General features: G+C 41.5%; 1 protein-coding gene across 4 annotated transcripts in view; it reads left to right on the top strand.

Annotated features, from left to right (window-relative positions):
* The first annotated feature begins 5773 nt into the window (after positions 1-5773).
* The window catches only part of PECAM1 (platelet and endothelial cell adhesion molecule 1), a 44909-nt gene continuing 34692 nt past the window's right edge, over positions 5774-15990 (top strand). For 3 of the 4 annotated variants that reach the window (XM_081898617.1, XM_081898615.1, XM_081898614.1), the window contains exons 1-5: positions 5775-6052; positions 6150-6176; positions 11566-11859; positions 14831-15130; positions 15338-15613. In XM_081898617.1, the coding sequence (XP_081754743.1) occupies positions 6019-6052; positions 6150-6176; positions 11566-11859; positions 14831-15130; positions 15338-15613 (931 nt within the window). In that variant the 5' untranslated portion in view covers positions 5775-6018. Of the gene's footprint in view, positions 6053-6149; positions 6177-11565; positions 11860-14830; positions 15131-15337; positions 15614-15990 lie in introns of all 4 variants that reach the window. The other variant, XM_081898616.1, reaches the window with a different exon arrangement.

Raw genomic sequence — 15990 nt, 5'->3', positions numbered from 1 at the left:
GTGGCCTCTGCAAGACTGAATGTATGTCACTGATAATGAAGAAGAAGGCTATCATTATCTGCTAGCCACAATGGCAATATTTCATCTCCAGTGTCAGAGGCAGTGTGCCTCTGGATACTAGTTGCTATACAAGATCAGGAGTGCAGAGAGTCCTGTTGCACTTATGTTCTACTTTCAGACTTCCCATAGATATCTGGTTGGCTACAGGGAGAATAGTATTCTGGACTAGATGAGCCTCTTATTGTGGTCCTTAGAATGATTTAAGATGTGAAAAGTAGACACAAGAGGAGTAAAACTCGAGACTCTTACTTTACAGAACGAAACTTCAACCAAAGTCAGAGGATCAGAGAGAAGGGAGACCTTTGTTATTTCAAGGGATGTGGGTAATGCATGCAGGGCCGGATTTAGGTTTGATGAGGCCCTAAGCTACTGAAGGTAATGGGGCCCTTCATATGTCCAGCTGTCCTTTGTCAACAACAAATTGTCACTGTTTTTTGTGTTGAATATATGCTATATGGTAATTTATGGACCTAATAGACATCTAAAGCCATTTGCACATGCAGAATGTAGGCACCCTATATATAGAAATTAGCAAAACAGTGACAATTTAGGGAGCAGGCTAGCAGGCAGGTCCCATTACCTATATCATAGGTGCTTACACAACACAAAAGACTGTTGCTATATGTAGGCTTTATTTTATTGGTTTTTATCTTATATTTTGGAAATGTACAGGTTTTTTTCCTTTACATTTTTGGGGCCCCCCAAGAGAGTGGGGATCTAACCTATAGCTTGTTTAGCTTATACATAAATCCAGCACTGAATGCATGCCCATTACTCCATCTCACGCATGGGACCATTCTAGCTATGATATTGCATGTTCCATTAGCTATGATATTGCATGTGCCATGAGCCTTCCTCATGAGTAAAAGGGCAATTAGTGAACAGGGAATAGTTAGGCTAATCCATATAAGTTAAGTAAAATACTGGACGATGAGACAAATGTATTTGGCAGAAACTGAGCTGCAGAAGAACAGGTGGATAGAGGCAGGAATGGAAATCATTTTCTGTCATCCCTAGTGATGAACCACCTGTAGTTACTAGGCAAAGCGAGTCCTCTGTTACTCTTTATTGTAAGCGCAAAACAGTTTACAAAAGAGAAAAGCCTTGAGCTCAGTTACTTTACTAGTCCAGGGATAACAAAGTTAAAAAGCAAGGATGCTGAAGTTTTGTTGCTCTTCTTCATCTTTAGTCTCTTACAGCTCTGCCCCCTAGAAACAGGTTCTGGAGACAAGTGATCCTGTACAGGAGGCTCGGAAACTGGTTTGCATTGCAGTGGGGTTGCTGAGCAGGGCAAAGTCAAAGGAAGCAAGCTTTGCCAACATCCTTCCAGCTGATTCCACAACATCATCATTCTCCATCCCTCCCTGGCTGGAACTCTGGGTGCTCAACTCTTCATGGGGTGCCTCTAAAGGCAGCTTATTGTGAATTTCCATTTATGGAAGTTGTACAGGATCTACAAAATGTCATCCTTATCAAAAACACCATCCGATCTCCCTCCCACCCTTTTGATCCAATATTTACCATTTCAGTGTTGTGAGGACAATGTCAGGTGGAAGTGACCATGATCTCCAGCCATGGTCCGGAGCAGACATGTTAAAGGTGACAGATCAGGAATCCTTGTTAACAGCACAACTTTCCCTGCCGGATCTCATTCAGGCTTCCAGCTGATGATTCGTACTCGATTGTTTTCACGCAGCAGGTTAGCGGCTTTGGGGAAACTGGCACTCCTCAATCTATTGTTTTTAAATACTTTTCATTCTTGTGCTTGTTACCAGTGGGGAAAAGTTACTGATTTTTGTTCTTCATGCTTGAAGTGAAGTGTCATTGCAAGAGGTAATTGTGCGCTCCCTGTATGTATTTCCCTTTCTTTCTGGTGTCTGCAACATTAAGATCAGTTCCAGATTTTCCCACTCTTTTTTGCCTGGACTAAAAAAAAAAGTGGGAATTTTACAGATTAAAATCTACACCTATTCTGTGTTAATCAATATTTGTTATATAGAAGGATTAGTTTAGTTTTCTTATTTAAGCAATTTTAAAATAGTTCAGAACTACATATAGAATTGACATTTTATTTACTACATTTGGACCCCACCTCCAAAGAACTCAAAATAGTATAAAAACTACTTTATATATAAAGTAAATTAATATATAATATAGTAAATTAATATAGTAAATTATATATAAATTCAATAAATATAATAATAAAAATAATGTACTATTTCCCCATTTTGTTGTCACAACAACCCTGTGAAGTAGACTAAGCTGAGAGGTAGTGACTGGCCCCAGATCACTCAGTGAGATATATAGCTAAGTGAAAATTTGGATGGACACTAGTTAAACACTCTAAGCCAGGGGAAGCCAATCTAGGTAAAGGGACCCCTGATCATTAGGTCCAGGCACAGACGACTCTGGGGTTGCGGCGCACATCTCGCTTTACTGGCCGAGGGAGCCGGCATACAGCTTCTGGGTCATGTGGCCAGCATGAATAAGCCGCTTCTGGCGAACCAGAGCAGTACACGGAAACACCGTTTACATTCCCACCAGAGTGGTACCTATTTATCTACTTGCACTTTGACGTGCTTTCAAACTGCTGGGTAGGCAGGAGAAGCCAATCTAGTGCCCTCCATATGTTGTTGAACTATTTTAGCTTATCCACACTTACCTATTGCCCTGCTTTTCCAGGCACAGGTCCACACTTGTGTGTCTGAATGCCCCCTTGTTTTGCCCTTGAGTGGATTGCCATTTGCTCTGAATAAGCTTTAAAGAGCAGGTTTTTTGTGGGGAAAGCTCCGGGGTGTGTGTGTTTGTGTTCAGACACAGAGCTTTAAAGCGTGAACCGTGCTTGAAAAGCGTGGAGGAAAAGGTAAGTGTGCATAAGCCCTATGCCAGTTGTGGATAATTGGATTTGGAGTCCAGCAGCCTCTGGAAAGCACCATGTTGGCTACCCCTGCTCTAACCACTGTATGGCGCTCTCTCCCTCTGTCCCTGAGTGGGGGTGGTCTGTGCCTGCTCCTTTGCTTCTGCCTCACTGTGTAGAGATAGAATGGCATGTGGCCAGTGTTTCAAAGCTGTGTGATAAGTATATTTAAAGAAAATCAGGATAAGGAACAAACATCATGCTAACAAGCCTCCAAAAGTTGCTTCCTGGTCGTTTATTGCTATGGCTACTGTGTTATTTTTTTATTGTAAAATTGTGACTAGGGTACTTTGCTAGACCTTGTTACCCATAATATTTCCTTCCTGCTTCCTGTTGCAAAATGCCACAGAAATATGTGTAACAGAAAGACTCTAGCACAGATTACACCTGAACTTATGGATTTGGGCAGAACACTTCCCACTCAGCACAAGAGAAACAAAAGACGCTTTATGTAAACACGGAAGGCTATGAGAACAAAGGCCATGCTTTGTGAGACTTCCTTGATTTATACTGCCAAGGGCTAATGTACATTACAGCTTAAAACTATATTGATTTTTCAACTCTTAATGGGGTGCCTTTTGAGTTTGTAGCCCATTCTTTTCTCTTTCTCCAAAGTTTACTTATTAACCACCTTCTCTTGAACCAAGAGGCAGGAGTATTTTTATAGGGTGGGTCGAACGGGTATCTTGAGGCCTTCTGGATTTCGTGAGTTGTATGCATTTAGGCATTTGTATTTCTATCCTAACCTACCAATGTGAATATATATCAAAAAAATTGAAACACACATGCCACCACCGGGTTCTTCTGCAAAAGCAATTCTGTGTCTATAATTCTGGCTTGCTGTGACATGGGAGCCCGAATTCTTGGTTACTTTCCTCCAAGTGAACCATGAGCGGTAAGTCAGGAATGTAGCTAGGCTTCCACTTGTGGTTTGTTTGGAGAGAAATGAAGTATGAGCCTGAGTTCACTTATCAGAAAATAAGTTAGAGTCAGGCTTGGTTTTTCCCTGACCCAGCACAATCAGGAGGAGAGAGGAATCAAACACTTACATATGTTTAAAGTTGGGTGCAAACTAGGCTCAAATACTGTTTTGCACTTCCCCAAGTGGTAAGATCTTCCAGGGTAGTGTTGTAAACAAAAATTGCCCTTTTCCCTTATGGGTTATCCAAGAGCCCATATAGAGTCCTTACATAGGTTCCTATTGGTAGGAGAGAATAACAGAGGCCAACCAGAGAATATTGAGAAGCAAAACAGCTAGTAAGCTTGATCTTTATTGATCTGTTGCACCCGCAGGAGAGGAGGAGGAACCCAGAACAATGGTGTGCAAGGCCTTATAAAGACTTTTGAAATTGCCACCCTGTAGATCAAGACCACCCCCAGAAACATCATACATACATCACAGAAGGGGTGTAACCTAAGACCACCCCTCAGATACATCATACCTACATCACAGAAAAGGCGGTCTTAAAACAGAAATTTGAATGTTGTTTTTCTCCTGTCCTTGTTTATCTCCTGTCTGGCAGGTTACTTGCCTAGGTAGCCTGGCCAGTCTTTTGTAATGATAAATACTTAGTTCCTGGGCCATGTCACAGGCTCACACCCTATTCAAACACAATACCCTTAAGACAGGATTTGTGAAGGAAAAGACAGTGGGGAAGCTTTCCCATTTTGACCTTGCAGAGAAAACATTTGCTCAGTTTAGGAATCAAAATGGTTCCAGGTTGGTCTTCCTGTGCTGATCTATGTACATGCTTATGAACATTACCATATATCTAAGACCTCAGAATTCCTATCACAGTAGCACTTTTTTGGTTTGCTTTGCTTTTGAGAGCACAGGAGACCAATGTTCCTTTTAAAAATATTGATTTCTTTCCCATCCCACCCGTTCCATAGTTTTAAGGATTTATCCCACTGACCCATAAAATAGAACACATATCTCTTATGTGTGATCTCTTATTTTTATCTCCTCTTCCCCTTCTGTCTTTTTTGTGTCTTAGTTTCATTCAAATGGGGCAGATTTTGGAGACATGTCATGAATTTGAAGAGGCTGTATATAAACTTTGCATGCAGACATTGCAAACGGTTGTGAAGTAACCGGGGAGTAATAGTACACAAACTCCGATTAGCAGAGACTGTGGAAAAATTGACTTCAGCTAAAACAAACATGTCTTGATCCAGGCCATATGCTGGGTGTGGGAGAGTGTGTGGAGGGAAACAAAAGATACTGGCATTTCCACTTGCTAAGCTTAACATTTTTGAAACACTATGTACTCTTCTTTTAGTCTAGGACATAGCAAATTGCTGGTGTTCCTTTCAATTTGTACGCATTCACACTAAAACAACAACAACACATTGCACATCTTCATGATTTAATTTCAAAACGTTAGAGCAAAGAGCATCGCTGTTGAAAGCATTCTTGGTTATTGCTCCCTATAAAGTTCCACCCTGTTTCATGTAACAATTGGCTTCAAAAACAGCATATATGGCTGAGCTATATGTAACTTCTAAGAAAACTTATATATACTGTACAATACTGTATATATAACATGAGTTAAAATGTATCCAGTGTATTATTCCTTGGGAAATTAAATGAAATAAAAAGAACATTGCTAACTTTAAACAGTTGAAGAGTGATTGTAAACTAATGAACAGAGTCACCGGAAAAATGTCACTGTTACTTCTTGTTTTCCATATACCTTAAGAAACTGAACAAAGCAAATGCGTTCACTGACTCCCTCAGGAAAAGGCCTGTCATTTCCTGAGCAGTAATCTGCCTGTTTGCAGCAGAGAGATCCTCATTGTTTGCCACTTCCAGTTTCCAGTAATGGGAATAATTACTTGACCAATATCTAGCCAGTTGGTGTTAGGGTCCTGGAAAACATAGCTGCTCACTTCTACAGTGAAACTGCACTGCCAGACCTTTTACTTTCAGAAAATAAGCTGAAACTTCTTCATAACTGAAGGTCCTTGAAGGAGGGAGCTACCAGAACTAATGACAATTTCTTCATTTTGGAGTCTCATGTCTGCTTTCCAATGACGAGATGTATTGTGTTTTGCTGCTAATCTTCTTGCACTGTAAGTTAAGGGCTGAGCATCTCAATTTTTTGTAAAAAAGCAAAACAAAACCCTTACTTTTATACTTTTTTTTACAATGTTCCTTTTGCTTTTCCAGGCTGCACGCTGAAAGCTCAAAGTAATGGTAAGTCTCCAACTTTTTAAATTGTATGCTTTTGCAGTCTAAAGACTTATGGGGTTAAGTAGAGAAACATTGGTTGCTCTAGATTTGTATGTATGTAACAGAAGAACTTTGTTCTGGTAGAAGTTCAAATGAGTTCTATGAATTTTTCGACAGGACGCATAGACTTATATATGCCTCTTTCTACCTATCTAGTTTATGGGTATGTAATATCTGCTGATTGAGGTCACATGTGATAATCCAAAATGGTCAGTGTAATTATCGGCCTGAATCGTAATACTTCACTGAAGGGGAACTTTAGCCGTATACCCAAGGCTGGCCAAAGATAGGTTCCTCTTTCAGCCAAAGGACAAAATGCTGTGCCCCTCCACCCCACATACAGAAATGGTTCGTAGCAGAAGCTGAATCTTACCTCAATGTTGGTGCTGCAACATCATTCTCCAAACCTGCAACCACAAACTAAATAAGGGGTACCATTAAGTTATAGTTCAAAAAACTCCCTGCTGTGTTCTCTCCTTAACCTCTTCCCCATAAATCATCTTTCTCTCTGCTGTATCATACTCTTATCTTTTACCTCCTCTCTTTGAACTCTCCCCATCCTTCTCTCCCCAGTGCACATTCAAACTTTCATTCTCCAGTGCACATCACCACAGGTCCCCACCCCACTTTCAGCTGCTCCCCTTTTCTCTTTTTCACCACCTGAAGGACTTTCCGAGCCATGTGCCAGTTCCCCTTTACTTTTTTTGTCCTCTCTCCACACCCCACCAATACTCCTTGCTGAGTTCAGAAGGAGTAACTCAAAAACATGAATACTCCCAACAGTTCACATACTGGTACCGGTTGGCTGTTTGCAGCAGGTTGCAAATGATGCCACCAGTGGCCAACCACACCGTAAATCCAAAGAGAAGGGGAGCAATGCAGAAGATGTAACGCAGCAATTCTTTCCTTCCTCTTCCATGTTTGATTGGCCTTGGAGAGCCCAATAGGGTAGCCATCTTCACCTCGTCACAATAAAAAGAGGGAACAGGTCACCCAAAGAAGAGGCAAAAGGAGGGCACAGATTTACATAAAATATGCATAGAATCATTTGTATAAATGCAATAGATTTAGACATTTAAATAGGATTTCAGCACTTCTCACCATAGTTGGGAAGACTGTGACCAGGTGACCTGTGTGCCTACTCATTTTGCTGGTCAAGTGCTAAAACACAGGGTCACCTGCAAGGAAGTGAAAAGAATCACAAGTCATTTAGAATTCCACCAGCAGGCCGCTGGAAGTCAGGAAAGATGGGCCTATGGGATGTGGGCCTGATTTAAGGCATTGCCTACAATGGCACCATCAACATTATGTCTTCTTCCAAAGGTTATCACAACGACACGCAAAACAACAGAGAACCGTGCTAGTTATTAAAATACGAGATTACACAATAAAACAGCAGCTCCTAGCCTATTCAGTTTACCATCAATTCAGTGGGTCCCCTTTCAGTTTTATCACAGTACATTGAAGTTAAACCTTGTAAGTGTTTGGGCTGCTAACAATGACAATAAATATATTTCAAAGGGAGTAAGACGGACATGGACACTGCATTATTTTGGCACCAGATTAAGATGCTTTTATTTGCCCAGGCTTTAAAAATGTACCATATAGCCTTAGCTGCTTAGATCAGTTGTTGTTGTTGTTGTTTCTATGGTTTTATTGTGGTGTTTTGATTTTTTTAAATGTTGTGTTGATATTAGGTTTAACTTGCAGTTGGTGTGCAAAAGGTGCAGTTTAGACATTTTTCAGTTTATGAAAGGGGCAATAAGAGACATCCTTGGGGTATAATGTTCTGCACTCCCTCCAATGAGGTGTAAATATGTGTAAAATAAACCATAGTTCTTAAAGACGCTAACCTCTGCTGTGCCTCAATTTTCCCAGTGCAAACACAACCGTGGGTGAGCTCCTGGAACCCCTTGAATTTTGCTTCTACTTGGCAAATTCTACTAATTTTTTCAATTTAGATACACTATTCAAAATAAATGACAGCAGTCATTGATAACTTTTGCCCTCTGAAATGAAGACTGAAATGACATGTAACAGCAGCCAACCTGTTCATTTAAACTTGGCCAGGCTCAATGACATAGAAAGAAGGAGGATTCGGGTTTTTAGAGAAGAGCTAAATCATCGTTGTGCCTACGGCTGATTTTGATGGAACTGCAACCCCCTCCCTCTACACACACATACCAAAGCACTTTTTTTCTCAGCTGGGTTCACTGCCTGGATGAGAGTCTAGTTGGAAATGTAACAACCGGGAAGCGCTTTGGGGAAGTAAACCAGAGTTTTATCATACATCCCACTTACCTACCCTTTTTGCTCTAAAATGTAGGTTCCCCTACACCCCACCTCCGATTTATACTGTTATAAAAGTTGTGCCATTGCTCAGTCAGTAGAGCATGAGACTCTTAATCTCAGGGTTGTGGTTTTGAGCCCTGTGTTGGGCAAAAAAGATCCCTGCATTGCATGGGGTTGAACAAGGTGATCCTTGTGGTCCCTTCTAACTCTACAATTCTATGAGCACCCCCAATCTCTGCCAAGTAGTAGCAAAATTCTCAACCACCCTCTTCACTAGGTCTTCCTTTCCTCAAGTATGGGCAAAACTAGGCTTTATTTCACCCGGGTCAAAGACCCAGTTTGGCACCCCTACACCCATTTGTGTACACAGAGAGAGGGGGGGCTGGGAGCCTCAATGGCACCCTTCTGGAGGCTTCATCTGGGGCAAAAATCCCAGCAATCCACCCCCAATAACTACAGCACTGCCTCAACTACTGATCTTCTCTGCTCTTGTTTTACTCAGATTTTTGCCTTGCAATTAGCCTTCCCTAAGGTGCCTTCATCTTACAGCACTGCCTACTCCAGCACTGCCTTCCTCTATCCATTTTGTCTCCACTTATAATCTTCCTTACATTCCTGGAGTACTTCCTCCTTAGCTTCCAAGCCCTCAGCCTATCCCTATTTCCTCACCGTTCCTAGGCCCAATATGTGTTTTAAGTACCTTTTTTATTGTTTTATCCCTTCTTGTTTGATGACAGGCCGGGCTCCTTTGGGAGGAAGGGTGGCATATAAATTTAATAGAAAAATAAATACGAGTTTTGAGTTCCAGGCAAACTAACAACTTTCCCTTAAAGAAGTCAAAACCAAACATTATACAACTTAGTTCTTGGATAAATGACATTATAATAGCTCAGCGAATTGCTGCCGGAGGTTTCATCACCAAAGTCAGCAGCACTTTACATTATACAGTGCTGTGAGTTTGCAAGGAGTTTGCTATGTGCATGAGTGTGAAGGCTCTGAGACAAAGGACTCTGAGGCAGAGCCTTAATTTTGTAGATAAGGGAAGCAAACTATTATCAGGCTAATCACAACCCCAGAGAGGAAATGTATCATTTTGTGGACCTGCTGCAGCCACTAGATAATCTGTTGATTAAGAATGAAATTTTATACCAGTTTTAGGCTGCAATCCTAAATACCCTTACTATGAAATAAGTCCCACTGAACATAGTGAGACTTGCGGCACAATTTATGTGCATCTACTATGGAGTATCTTAGCTCACCCAACCCTGCTTTACAAAGTCCAGTTGCTGATCACTCCTGCATGGCAGTTTATTGTGAACTCAGTGCTGCTCGTGCTTTCACATTTTGTGCAGCATCACAAAACATCATTCTCATCAAAATGCTTTCCCATATTATTTACAATTTCCATGGAAAATCTGATAACTAAAAAGGCTTTGGAGAAATGGTGAATCTGGAATAAATAAATTTCTTTGATCAATAAATTGCGAAAAGGTAGCGTACCTGAGCAGCACTGAAGCTGGGATAAACTCTCGCCAAAAAACCTGCTACCTATCTTTGGAAGGTGAGGCCTTTCAGGTATTGGGAGAGAAAGCAAAATAGTGTCAGGAAGCACTGGGATACAGGAATCCACATGACCCTTGCGAAAATCAGATGCAGGATCAGCAGTGTTCAGGATCAGGAGTCCATTTGTTTCCACTGTGCACTGGTGTAGATTTGTGCTTTATTTGTTAAATTATCACTGATATGCCAAAATGGCTTCCAACTGCAAACTCAATGAAACATAATGAAAATACAATAAATCAATATTTTTAATATTAAAATTAAAAAAGGAAATACACAACAACAGTTCCATTGGGTGCTAAAACGCCGTTAACTAAAATATAAAATAAAGCAAAAATTTAAAAAGCATGACAATGAAAACAAAACAGGTTTTTTTAAAAAAAAAACACCCAGTTAAAACAATAACATCAAAAATTCAGTTACGGGAATGCTTGAACTAGGGTATTTTCAGGAGCTGGCACACTGCCAACATTGATGGGGTGTCTTCTTGTGTTTTTAATAAGTACTGCAAAATGTGCTCTCACTGAAAGGAAAGGAAACCCTGCAGTGCTTCTCCTAAACTTTCACCATTATCTTCTTCATCATCAAGGCTACTACTCTATAAGTCAGTGATATTTATTATTGTCAAAAAGGCTAACAATTATATGACTTTTCACAGACATCTGAAGGCAGCTCGGTTTTGGATTTTGAAACATGTTTTCTGTTTGGACGTGTTCATACCAGGCATAGGAAACTCAGCCCTCCAGATGTTTTGCGACTACAATTCCCATCATCCCTGACCACTGCTCCTGTGAGCTAGGGATCATGGGAGTTGTAGTCCCAAAACCTCTGGAGGGCCAAGTTTGCCTATGCCTGCTTTATACTGACTGGAGCAACCCAGTCAGATGGGTAGGGTACAAGATATTTATTGTTATTGTTATTACTTAACTCCTTATCCTGCTTTCTGCTCCTGCATAGAGGGTATGTGTACCAACCAATTGCATGCTGCTGCCCCAGCTAGCTGGGGAAAGTGTGTTTCTCCTTTAGTCATCATGGACTCCATAAAGATAGCGAAATAACTTGGCACCTGGGGCAGCCTGAGAGGGCGGAAGGGAGCTTTTGACACCTATAATTCTCCAGTTCCACCCACTGCTTCTGTTGGGATGGAAGAAGGTGTCGTACTTTTGACTGGATGAGGAAAGCACCCCATCTAAAACATCTGTCTGGTGACTCTTTACTTGGGAGTACTGTGTCCCATTGAGGACGGCACCACAGTTTAGAAGGATGTTGGCAAACTAGAATGTACCTAGAGAAGAGTCACAAGGATGGTGAGGCATCTGAAGGTTGCACCCAGTGCTCTTCTTACTCAGTGTGGACCCATTGAAGTTAATGGACCCAAATTAGTCACAAGACTAATTGTATTTACAAGAGCCCTGGCAACAGGCACCATCTTAGAAGAGGCATTCTTCCTCCTCCTGCCAGTGGATTATAAATTGTCACTAACATTTCTCCTCCTTTCCAGTGTTCACCATCAATAGTGTGACACTCCGTGCTGCTCCATCCGTGGAAGTGAATAATGGAGAGTCAGTCACCCTCAACTGCTCCGCAGACATCAGCAAGAGTGAACAATTCCAGATGAATTATACTTTTTCATTTTTCAAGTATGGACTGCTTCTGGTCAATAGTTCATCAGAGCAAGAGTGGGCAGATTATACAATCCCAACAGCTAGATTTTCTGATTCTGGAGAGTATAGCTGTGCATTGGATGTGGAGGGGAAAAAACGGGTCAGTGATACTGTGGCTGTTCAAGTACATGGTGAGTGCTTCGTATTCATCCCCCCTATGTTTTCTCTAATATGACTGTATGCTAAAATAGCACCATTGCTTATATCAGAAGTAGCTGATCTGTGGTCCTGGACAATCAACCCCAGCAAGAATGACCAATGGCCAGGAATGATGGGAGCTGTAGTTCAACCAGTTCTAGAGGACCACATGTTGGCCAAACCTGGTTAATGCATATGAAATATTGACCACTACGTTCTCAATCTACCTTTGTGTAATCATTTCCTCTACCACTGACATTCTTTCTTTTGATTTCTCTGTTGGTGTCCTTCCCAATTATCTCCTTGGTCCTCTACTCTTTTTCTGTTTAGTTTCATTATATCGTCTCTTAGCATTAATATCATTTTTACTGAGCTGACCTTCAGCTCCCCCACCCCTGCTTCTTCTGTTATTTTCTCTCAATTTCTCACCATCATTTCTTCACGTCTTCCTGCAGTTTCTTCCTGGATGTCCTGTCACTGCTTAAAATTCAGTTTATAACTGGGTTTCATCCCGCCTAATTTCTACCTTGCTCTCAATCTATCTCTCCCCCTGCCCTCTCAACAACTTTGCTATTTCCCCCTTTCCTCCCTTCTTTGCTTCTTTTGCTTTTGTTTACACATATGGCCCTCCAGATGTTGTAGGACTACAACTACCATCCTCCTTGACCATTGGCCATGCTGACTAGGGCTGATGGGAGTTGAAGTTCCACAGCATATGGAGGACCACACTGGTTCCCCACTTCTCGTTTAAACTATTTCTTATTTGCCTTTCAGTATTAAGTTTTCCCCCCCATCAAGGGACCTTCCAACAATAAAAGCATAATCAGTACAGTGGTACCTCAAGTTACGAACTTAATTCGTTCTGGAGGTCTGTTCTTAACCTGAAACTGTTCTTAACCTGAGGTACCACTTTAGCTAATGGGGTCTCTTGCTGCTGCCGCACAATTTCTGTTCTCATCCTGAAGCAAAGTTCTTAACCCGAGGTACTATTTCTGGGTTAGCGGAGTCTGTAACCTGAAACGTATGTAGCCTGATGTGTATGTAACCCGAGGTACCACTGTAATTACAAATAAAATCACATCAAAGAAAAGTCAATACCATTGAATACTATCAATAAAACAATAGTAGCAGCAGCTATAAATAAGTAGAGATTATGTCACTCATTAAAAGGTTGGGAAAATAAAAAATGTTTTGATTCAGTGCCTAAAACCTAGTCATCCAGGGCTAGCTATGAGTCACAGTGAGGTGACAGCCTAGGGTGGCAGGATCCACAGGGGCAACATATGATGTTGATCTTTATTCTCTGCCTTGTTCCTGATGTAGATCTTCACTCATCCCTTCCTCCCTGGCAGGGAGCGGGGTGTGATTTTGCGGTTTGCCCCAGGTGCCAAAATGTTTTGAGCTGGCCCTGTAGGCACCAAATGAGCATCTCTGGCATCACCTTACCCCATATATGACCACCCGACCACTTTGATCTGTGGAACTGGCCCTGTTACATATGCCACATAATGCTCATTCCATACTTGTTGTAAGAAACCAGTATTTGGGTGTGTCAGCACTTACACTTTTGAACTCCCCACCTATTGAAACCAGTCACATGCCTTCACTACGCTTTCTCTTTCCTGCTTAAAATATTTTTGTTTGGGCAATTGGTAAACCTATCCAGACATTTCAATTTAGATTCGTCTAAATCTGTTTTTAGCTTATTAATTAGTTTGGAATGTTTTTGAATGCCTGTTTTTAACTGTCTTTAATCAATAATTTTAATGTATTACTTTTTTTTGTAAACTGCTTTGAAGTTTTATTCCAATCAAGCAGTATATTAATTTTGCTAGAAAAAATTAAAGACTTGGGACATCACAGAAAAGGCACTGTCTCCTGTCATCATCTGCCATCCTTCTTCAATTTACAAATATGATCCAGGGGAAAAATGCTTACCTTCCGACTGTGTCTTCCCAGATATACTAATAACTAATATGTCCACATAAACTCACCTTTTTAGGGGCCTATTCAGATAAGGGGAAGCAACATCTGATCAGGCCCCTATATTGTATCCAGTGTTTTTGTCTCTTTGTTGATTTCATCAAATTTATAGCACAACAGTACTGCTGTGCAACCCCTTTATGAGACAGGCTTGCTTGCTTGCTTCCTCCCTTATTATAAGTCATGTTTAAATTCTACTCATTACATGCTGTGTTATCTTTACTTAGATTAATATGAAAAATGGAAAATAAAAGAGAAACTTGTCTAGTCCTACAACTGACTGGATAGTCTTGTGTTTTCTGCTGTAAAGGGGGAAAGTAGGGCTTGAAAGGTAAAATTCATTTGCAAGTGGATCCCAAAAGACGTGAGTTACAGGAGGGTTCCGCTTCCAAATGATCAGGAGGCACTGTTTTAAACATGTAGGCGAATCCTTTGCTTGGGATTACCTGTGTGTTTTGATTACAAAACATCAATGTCGCCCACTCCAAGATTTTTTGTAGGCTTTTCTGGAAAAAAAATATATCTCCCCCAGCTGCTCTTTGCACTGAGAGTTCAGTTTTTGGGTGAGAAACTGGGATGGGGAGAGGTCTAGATCCATGTGCCTGCACCTGCTCAGTGAAGGAGCTTCATGCTCTGGCACGGGGAGGGGGCGGAGAGCAGGTGGGGGCGGGGCTGGAACGCATCCCGGGGGCGGGAAGCGCTGTCTGTAGGGGCGGGATGTGCATTCTGGGGGTGGGGAGTGGCACCCAGCGCGGGGGGGGGGGCGGCAGCCACGATGACACCCCGCTGGGATTGCGCTGCCGGGGGCGGTGCGCTCCCCCCGCACGCCTCTTCCTCCGTCAGTGCACCTGCTTTCTCTGTCAAAGATAAAGAGAAAAGGTACCAGCAATCCCATCCAAGGGGCATTTAAAGTAACACCTAGTGTGTACCTCAGATAAGCATGTTCTGATTAACATCTCATGTTTGTTTTCGTTTCAAAAGGAATAAGGAAGCCCATTCTGACTGTCGAGAAAACAGAGGTGATGGAAGGCGAAACTGTGTCTTTAAGCTGTAAAGCACCAGAAGAAAAGGCCCCATTTTATTTGAAATTTTATAAAAACAACCAGCGTGGCCCTGAACAACAGTGGGAGAGACATGCATTTATACAAAACTTTGCCAAACTGGAATATCAAATTAATGCGGGGGACACCATTTTGTTTTTTGAATGCGAGGTCCATAAGACTTTGGGGGCTCGATCTGAGAAATCAGAACGCAGTGACAAAAGAATTGTAACTGTCATTGGTAAGTTGGTCAATTTTTAACCTTTATTGTCATCCCTAAATATTTAAATAATTACTCCTGCATGTGTAAAAGGATTTCTAGTCAAAAGCAGGTGTAGGAATGAATGGCAAACTACCAAAAGTAAATCTTATACCATCTGTGCACATGTTGTTTTATTTAGGCTTGGTTTAAATATATATATTGGTTCCGCCCCCCCTTCTGTTGCAGAACCGTTTTCCGTTCCCACCTTAACCGTCCACCCACCACAGAACATTACAGAAGGAGATCACCTGCGTGTAGACTGTACAACCATCGCACGTCACCAGGATCGAATCAAAATTGAGATGATAATCCAGAAGAACAAAACGATTCTTAACAGCACAAAGTCTGGTCCGTCTGTGCAGTACTCTAAAGTAGCCACAATGGAAGACAATGGCAATTATATGTGTAAAGTGGAACTTGGGAGCGTGTCCAAAATCAGCACAGTAAATGTTGTGGTGGCAGGTAAGAGCTTTCTCTCACTTGTGCGAATTCACACACATGGAATGCTTTTATTTGTACTAGGTCTGGACTTGTATGAGTAGCCAGGGTTGGAATAGCTAAAGATCTAGATTTATAACCTGAAAGATGAAAGTTCTGGTCGCAGTTGCTTTGGATGAAGGTGATTGAGACAGGGGTAGTAATATAAGTGAATACCGTATTGGCCTGAATATAAGTTAAAGTGCAGTTTAAATTCACGACATTACCAAAATTGGCTTTTATGATATTGCTGTTGAAACAGACATACGGTAAAATGGAACGGGTGTGAGTGCCTGCGGAATTTTAAGGGAGCAGGTTATATTCAGGTATTTTCTTTCTCTCCCCCCCACCCCTTGAATTTT

This window comes from Podarcis melisellensis, assembly GCF_964234715.1.
Source record: "Podarcis melisellensis genome assembly, chromosome: 2".
NCBI classification, from domain to species: Eukaryota; Metazoa; Chordata; class Lepidosauria; order Squamata; family Lacertidae; genus Podarcis; species Podarcis melisellensis.
Note: the sequence above shows the minus strand (reverse complement) of the source record. Positions and strands in the feature narration are given on the sequence as shown.